General features: G+C 35.6%; 2 protein-coding genes across 2 annotated transcripts; both read left to right on the top strand.

Moving 5' to 3' along the window:
- Nucleotides 1–369: 369 nt before the first annotated feature.
- On the top strand, nt 370–6,978 carry LOC116255079 (putative leucine-rich repeat receptor-like protein kinase At2g19210). The gene is made up of 11 exons (XM_031630825.1): nt 370–469; nt 1,012–1,144; nt 1,536–1,604; nt 1,695–1,766; nt 2,694–2,765; nt 3,040–3,224; nt 4,056–4,273; nt 4,373–4,499; nt 5,547–5,615; nt 5,700–5,880; nt 6,499–6,978. Exons 1-10 carry the CDS (start codon nt 415–417, stop codon nt 5,726–5,728), a joined length of 1,029 nt encoding a protein of 342 aa, XP_031486685.1. The 5' UTR covers nt 370–414; the 3' UTR covers nt 5,729–5,880; nt 6,499–6,978.
- Nucleotides 5,823–6,965, top strand: LOC116254400 (probable LRR receptor-like serine/threonine-protein kinase At1g51880). The gene is made up of 2 exons (XM_031629780.1): nt 5,823–5,880; nt 6,499–6,965. Exons 1-2 carry the CDS (start codon nt 5,823–5,825, stop codon nt 6,963–6,965), a joined length of 525 nt encoding a protein of 174 aa, XP_031485640.1.
- Nucleotides 6,979–8,221: the final 1,243 nt, after the last annotated feature.

Genomic DNA, 8,221 nt, shown 5'->3' with positions numbered 1-8,221 from the left:
GTTGATGGAATTGATGGCGTAATTACTGTGGAGCATGATAACATGAGCTTCATCAACAGCTCCACGTCGGGAATACCGGTACCAGGACTGGCACTGGCCCACGCTATAACACCAGCATCGAGCACAGCGACGAGCATGACACTGATAGTCCCATCTTCGGATTCTGGTTCGGCAAATACTACTGCACAATTTTACTCAATTTTCTACTTCTCAGAAGTGTCACAGGAAGCTTCTCAAAATAAGAGCAGGTCATTCGATTTATTTTTTGATGAGCGAAAGATTAACAAGGTCCCCATCATCCCTCCTTACTTGTCATGTATGGCTGTCCCCGACCGCGGTAGTAACTTGACAGCTGGAGAGATCATTGCCTTGAAAAAATCATCCGATGCGTCCCTTCTTCCCATCCTCAACGCCATGGAGCTTTTTGAACTCAGGACAGGACTCGCTGATGCAACGAATAAAAATGATGGTCTCTCTCTCTCTCTCCATACAAATGGATCATGTTGATTAGATAGCTCTTTACCAGCGTTTACATGATTTATATAAATTAAACTTACATAGGGCAATTATTCGCAGTTTGACCTATAAGTGATGCTAAGTTAAATACTCTTAATATTGTTGGAGCACGTGAAATCAATGCTCTCCAATTGTTCATTTGAGTTGAAGCATATAATTTTACCTTCGGACGAAAGGAAGTCTCACAACTTTTTTTTCTTTTTCATTTTAGCTAGAAGGACAATGATCGATAAATTTAGTTCTTTATTTGAGTGGACTAAAACCAGAGAAACAGATAAATACGAGTTCTTTTTGTTGCTGAACTCTTGCCTCGTTTTAAAAGCAAGATAAAGTGGTACTATGGTTTTCGTTTTTTCTTTACAAATAATTGTTTCTAGGGAAATGCAAAAGAAATTACTGGTTTCCGGTGTGCAGTAAATTGTGGATGCCGAACATCCTTTTTTACCATTTCTTTTCACGAGAACAAAATGCTCTTTTTGTAACAATGGTTTGCAGCGGACGCGTTGGAGGTGTTGCGGGGTCGATATCAACAACTTCAATTGTGGACAGGTGATCCATGTCTTCCCCCAGGGTTCAATTGGGAGTGGCTCGAATGCAATGCTGACAAACCACCACGCGTCACTGAACTGTAAGTAGGACGCAACCGTAGGATCCAAATCCCTTTTTCTTAAGAAGGCATGAACATTGTCTCCTTGGAACACATCTTCCTATAAAACATTATCAAATAATGCGATGTTCTTATTTCAAAAAACATGGCACGATTATGTTTAATGCTTTGCTGCTAGATCTAAGAACATTTATAATCACATCATATTTTTTAGAACAACATAGTTTTGTTGAATTATGAGTTCTAACAATATACCATTTTACTACAGTTGAAACTCGGATGAATATATTGGTCAATGATTTAGATCCACCCATGCATTTTTTTTTTCTTCTAACTCATACGCAAGGTCAGTATTTTGATGATCTCATTGACATCTTTTTGTAATTCTTTTTCATTTTCCTTCCTTTTCTAGGCATCTTAACGGGTCAGGCTTGAACGGCACACTTGTAGACTTCAGCGGCTTGAATGCCCTTCAGATAATGTGAGTACTAAAACAGAGTCGTGTCTGGCTTTTTTCAATTGCTTAATTAATTACATGGAGTTTCATTAGATGCCAACTCTAATTTTGCAGTGATCTAAGTAACAACAGCTTGAGTGGGAAGATTCCAGACTTCTGGGGAGCATTTCGTAACTTGAAAGAGTTGTGAGTTCACACTTGGAAATTTAAAATTGTGGAAGCCAGTTCTCCTTAAAATTCCCTTTTCATTAGTTCAAGTCTAAAGAACTTTTATTATTGAATGATTCACTTTTAATAACTTGCTTAGAAATAAGCTTGTTCCTTTGTCTAATTGTAATGAAGCTTGTCAAATGGAGACCATGACAAATGAAGGGGCCCTCGAAGAGTGTACAGGTGGAATATTCACAGCGGCGCCATGTTATTAGAAGCTGGTTATGTTTCATGGCTGGAAGAAGAGTGGGTGTATTGGGGATAAAAACACATAGTAAAATATAAAAAGTGCATTGCAATTTTATGCCAATTGTTCTACACAACCTGCTCAGTGGACTAGTAAATCAAGTATGAATTATAGTTGTCGCATACATCATTTTTTGTCAACTTGTTTGTCACCTACCTTTTTATGTAACCTTAAGCTAGCCCTCCCATTTACGCTTATGAAGTAACGGAGAACTGGTGACTTGAAAATCATGCTTGAGACGGACAAGGTGAGTTTTAATTACAGCTAACTAGATGCGATTGCTTGTCATAGTTTTCGAAATCCATAAGAGCATGCTAACTTTCTCACTTAGAAGAACTGAGACTGCTTAAACAACAGCCGAGTTGAAACTAGTCAAATGCATCATGTACTAGGACCTAATGTGTGTTCTTCTATTCATTGAACTTGTTTCTCAACCCTCTCTGTGGGTCATTAATAAATTAATATCTAGACTTCTTGTGGAAAGTTTCACAATTCTTACAAAGAATTAGGAGTCCACGAATATGGTTATGAAGAAATAGATTCTGCTGAATCTTTTGTTATTGTCATTTGAGTGCATCGCACAATGTGAATCTGCAAGTGTGGTTTAGCCTCCATTTATCCATTATTATGAAAGGATTTTCCTTGATTTGTTGTAGGAACCTGGCAAACAATAACTTCAGTGGACCCCTACCGACATCTTTGGTGGGCAATACAAAAATAAAACTAAAGTAAGTGGGCTTGTATTGAGAAGGCATTGCAGCATCTTTCATCATATTTTTGTTTATATGACAGAGAGAGAGAGAGAAATGCAACCATGTGGTGACTATATAACTTCTCTAAGCCATCAAACTTTCTCTTTGAATAGACAAACTAAAAAAACAGGACAGCTATATTGTTTGATAGTATTTCAACTATGGCAATGCAAACTAACAGATATTTGTGATTACATGGTGGTATTTCATCTACAGTATGGCTTAAACCTATTAATGTTTTCTTTTTTAGTATAAATGGAAACAACATTACTGAAGACAACACAAATGATGGACTAAATGTGAAGCCGATCATCATTGCAGTATCAGTCAGCTCAGTTATCATATTTCTGTTGCTAGTTGGTTGGGTTGTGTATGCATGCCTTCGAAGCCAACGTTGCAGGGCACCACCTAAAGTTATTATCGAAAATAATTTAGGTAAGTTATTTGATTCCTAAATGCACCTCAAGAGGATCCATTTAGTTTGGTTGCCAATAGCACACAGCCTAAGCTTTCCAGCTGCTTCTATCCTTTACCATATAAACCAAGCCACTTCCCTGTGGAAGACAATAAGAGAATTTTTGCTCCATAAACAATGCTTAAAATCTTTTTCCAATCTTGAACTCTTTTGCACCCTCTTGTCTACCTCATCCTGTTGTTCATAATTGCCTAGATGTATTGTTTCTGTTGAGCCTTAAAGACATCTAATTGATGTGTGATTCTACTATATACCATGTCACCTCCTCACACTTGCAGCATAATCAACATCTGTTAGCTAAAACAATGTTCTCCAGAGCTTTTGCCATGAAGCAAGCCAAGAAATTATTGGTGCACTTTTTTTAGAATGAAAGGAGACAAGTAATTAAAAAAACTATTGCAAACTTAAATAAAAAAAAGTTGATACATTGTTCAGGACTGTCAGGCACACAGTCATTGTTTGTGCCATGGACATCAACTCCTTGTAACACATGAGAAAATGTATTTCCTGTGTTAGGTGCACCCAAGGTGTTCCAAGATTGTCTGCAAAGAGGGTTTCAAGTATGAGTTTGCCTGCGACTTATTTGAAAAGATAAAACTATTGAATACAAATGTGATGGAAGGAAGTGCAGTTACTCCCAAACTAATCATCACTGAAAACTTTTTGAAATTGGATGGCATGAAAATTGTTAAATCAATGGCTTAGGAGACAAATTTGTTGCACATAATAGTCATCATGAAGACACAAATTGCAGGCTTGATTGGTTAGGTATTTGTTATGTGAAATTGTAGAGATTCCTGTGAGGCAACAGGCTGGTCATATTCAGCAGGGAGCAAATCACGCGTTCACCTATGAAGAGATTGTGAAGATCACATGCAACTTTCAAACCTTGATTGGAAAGGGAGGATCTGGTTCTGTTTATTATGGCTGCATTGGTAATGGCAATGAAGTTGCAGTCAAGGTATTGAAAGATTTGCAGGAACGAAGAACTAAAGAATTTGTTGCAGAGGTTCCAACTAAGTTCTTCTTAACTGTTTAATTAGTTATGTATGTTTCATTTCTATTAGTATATAAAGGAACTCAAGTTTTATCATGTGCAACGTTTTAGGTCAAGTTTTTAATGACAGTGCATCACAAGAACCTAGTTTCATTTGTTGGATTTTGTGAGGAAGACGTTAATATGATTATACTCTATGAGTACATGCAAAATGGAAGCTTGACAGACTTATTGTCAGGTATGCACCTAAGTAACTTTCATTTTCTATTGAGTATCATGAGTTTATAACTATGCAGAATAGATAATATTCATAAAAATAAATGCAAGTCATGTCAATAGATGAGTTGGATGGAATGGTTCATGAAACTTGCATGACCCACTAAATGAATACTTTCAAGGTCATCGAGGAATTTGCTAGTGATAGCTTTTATAATCATGTCAAGGCATCTCATCATATCAAATCCTACTTCAAACTCATTCTCATATCCTAAGAATAATTGATTAAGAAGTTAGGCAGTTTGCAACACCTGCCTTCACAAGGTTTCTCAATTCTAGGCCCAGCTGAAATGTGGAAGCTGTTTGACTAGCCTTGCTGAAAACTTTTGTTGTTGTATTTTCTTGAACACTTTTGCTGTTTGCATGTACATTTTCAAGGGGTGATTAGGAAGCATGAAAAATTATTTTGCATAAAAGGTGATTATTTCCCATCTAATTTAGTTTAATTATCAACTTTGACAGCATTTCCATCTTTTGCTGCTATACATAGTTTGTATTTTACCTGCTTTGGTTATTGTAGAGAGGTGAACATAGTTCCCTTGTGTATTAAACTTTTGCCAAAGTAAAAAATTAAACTTTTAATCGAGATGTGTAGACTAGAACAAATATTACCATCTGAACCATTAATAACCATGAAGGAGACCAGATATTAATTCTTGGAAAAGCAAATAACTGTCATATAAATAACTCAAGTATTTTGGTGCTTGCCCTCTATATCTAGACAACCTAACTTTCTCCTTTCGTGTGATGCTATTGAGCAAGAGAAAACCCCACTGTCACATTATTTTTGTAGGGCATGCATTATTGAATTTCCATGAGTTTAATTGTTAGTCGTGAACTATATATACATGTGTGTGCATGTATATGTGTGTTCAATACTATGTAATTTTTTAACCTGCAGCAATATTATGCAGATTACATTAGTGTCAGTGATTGCTTCATGCCATTTTCAATATGACAATAATATACCAAAAAATGAACTATTGAGTAATTGTTTGGTTACCTACAGGAAAGAAAACCACTGTAGGACCCTTAACGTGGAAGAGGCAGCTCCAAATAGCTTTGGATATTGCAACAGGTATGCAAGCCATTGTCTTATAATGTCTATAGGTTCATCATTTGTATCATTTATCAATGCTGATAGAATAAGGTTGTAACACAGGTTTGGAGTACATACACTCTGGTTGCTGACTAGCCATCATCCACAGAGACATAAAAAGCACAAACATCATTTTGAATGACCGACTTGAAGCCAAATTAGCTGACTTTGGAATTTCCAAGGCCGATGAGAAGACCCAAATCTCAACGGTCATTGCTGGCATCCCTGGATATATTGATCCTGAGTATGTTTTTTCATTAGACTATTGCACCTTTTTTGTTAGATATTGACATACTAGCATGTCATGATCTGTTTCACCAATACATTATGTGTCTAGAGCCACTGTGCATTGTTAGCTCCATGGGGCTTACTCATGGCCAAACCAACTGCACATATATAATTTTGGTTTGAAGAAATAGAAGATAAATGTGAAAATCCATGCAAAATGTCTAGGCTGCATTTTACCACTATAGACAACTCTCATGTATGTCTAATTTCTTTTAAATAATCATAATCATATTTTCTACTGCCATATATAGCTACTTCTTTTTTATAAGAATGCAATTTTTCAACTCAACATCAGAAAGGAATTTTGATACGCATGAAACTAAAGGCCATGTTTGTATTGAGAAAATAACATAAGAAGAAAAAGAACACCAATTTAGAACACTAGCAAGACAAATCACTAAGAAAGCTTTCTCTAGCAATGATAATTATAAATGTTGCAAAAGTTTGATAGAACCAATTGATATTGTCTATCCTTCAATGGTATCAGCTTGTAGATCCACAATGAAAATTAAGACACTAAGACTACATCGAATTAACTCTAAATAGAAGATTTATACATGCTTATGTTTTGCAGGTACAGGGATTCTCACTAAGAAGAGTGATGTTTATAGCTTTGGTGTGGTTCTTTTTGAGCTTATGAGTGGCCATGCAGCTACATTTAGCACATTCGAGCAATCTTTTCATATTGTTCAATGGGCAACATCGAAGATTGCTAAGGGTGATGTGGAGAGTACTATTGACCCAAGGATCAAAGGGCAATACAAAATGAATTCTATGTGGAAGGTTGCAGAAACAGCATTAGCATGCACTGCACGGAGTTCCAAAGAGCGACCATACATGTATAATATTTTGAATGACTTGAATCAAGCAATGAAAATGGAGATGGAGACTAGCGACCAAGCATACGATATTTTGATGACGGAAGTGACAACTACTTCAATGTTTTCTGATAGTGTTGAAGAAGAAGAAGAGGAGGAGAAGGAGGAAGATGATACACACATGAAAGATACCAAAATACTTTTTAATGTGACTCAATCATGAGATTTGCATTTATTGTGGCTTATCGATTTGACCAGATCAACAGTCAATAGACCCTTTTGTTACTTCTTTCTTGGACATTTTTTCTTCTTTTTTACAACTTACATTTTTTCTTCTTTTTTACAAGACTTCTAGATTTGGAATTTTCCTCTTACGATGGGTTGTTTCTATCCTCATTGGTATACATTAGGGATGTAGTTGCCATCATTTAGATAATGTTTTTCCTTGAATAGGGAACTTGTTGCTGCCCTTATCTTGATCTCTTGAGGTGTTGTTGATGACTGATTAATTATACTATGCATTTCATTCAAATGTTCTAACACATGACTCCTCACTCTAAGTTTGAGATTTACAAATTGCTTGATCAAGAAAACCTTGTTTCTAGCTATTTTCCTCTTGTAATGATCATGCAACTTCTGCCATAATGACTTCGCACTCATCTCTATGGATATCGAATGAAAAATATTATTATCTAACCATTGTCTGATGGTGCCAATGGTTTTTCCATCCAATAGCTTTCATTTATCATATTCGTTGGCCTCTTGTTGTCAATGAGTGCATACAAATCTTTATAATAGAGTAAATCCTCCATTTTTACTTTTTATATAGTCCAATTGTTTTCATTTAGAGAGATCATCTTAATGAGGGTCGACTCCATCTCTCAATAAGAATGAACACTATAAACCTAGTGCTCTGATACCACTTTGTTATGGTTGTTTTTTCGAACAAATCTTCTAACAATTTTGTAAATGAACTCACAAAATGGATATATTCTTGTAAAGAACAGATTACTACTACAAGCAAATACTTACGAAGACAACAACCAATCAATTTTAACACTTAATATTGTCACAAAACTCTCAAACTTCAATAATACACATACCCAATAATTACGCAACTAATGGCAATCTTTAGTATTAAGATAATAGCCCAAACCAACTAGTTTGATATTAGAAAGTGCACAAAATCACTCATGTCAAGACTGCGACAATAGAAGTAATGCTGAAATTTCAATAATAAATAAATATATTGTAGGAATAAAACAACAAAAAAAAATGCACACCAAGTTTACGTGAAAAAACACCCAATGATGGGGTAAGTATTTTAGCAGTCTATTGTTTTAAGAAAAAAACATTGAACACAAGAGATGAATAACACTCTTATACAAATGAAAGAAAGAACCCCAAGTGAAACAACAAAAATATCACCTAATGGAGACTGCCTTCATTCTATCTTTCTCTTTTGTCTCTTCTCTCTTC

Source organism: Nymphaea colorata, chromosome 5, assembly GCF_008831285.2.
Source record: "Nymphaea colorata isolate Beijing-Zhang1983 chromosome 5, ASM883128v2, whole genome shotgun sequence".
Classification (NCBI taxonomy): domain Eukaryota; kingdom Viridiplantae; phylum Streptophyta; class Magnoliopsida; order Nymphaeales; family Nymphaeaceae; genus Nymphaea; species Nymphaea colorata.
Note: the sequence above shows the minus strand (reverse complement) of the source record. Positions and strands in the feature narration are given on the sequence as shown.

Excerpts from the sequence above, each read along its gene's own strand:
- LOC116255079 (XM_031630825.1), top strand. The coding sequence starts at position 415 with ATGGAGCTTTTTGAACTCAGGACAGGACTCGCTGATGCAACGAATAAA. Across the intron at positions 3,225-4,055 it reads TATTATCGAAAATAATTTAG|AGATTCCTGTGAGGCAACAG; the intron begins GTAAGTTATTTG and ends GTGAAATTGTAG. Across the intron at positions 5,616-5,699 it reads AGCTTTGGATATTGCAACAG|GTTTGGAGTACATACACTCT; the intron begins GTATGCAAGCCA and ends GTTGTAACACAG.
- LOC116254400 (XM_031629780.1), top strand. The coding sequence starts at position 5,823 with ATGAGAAGACCCAAATCTCAACGGTCATTGCTGGCATCCCTGGATATA. Across the intron at positions 5,881-6,498 it reads CCTGGATATATTGATCCTGA|GTACAGGGATTCTCACTAAG; the intron begins GTATGTTTTTTC and ends TATGTTTTGCAG.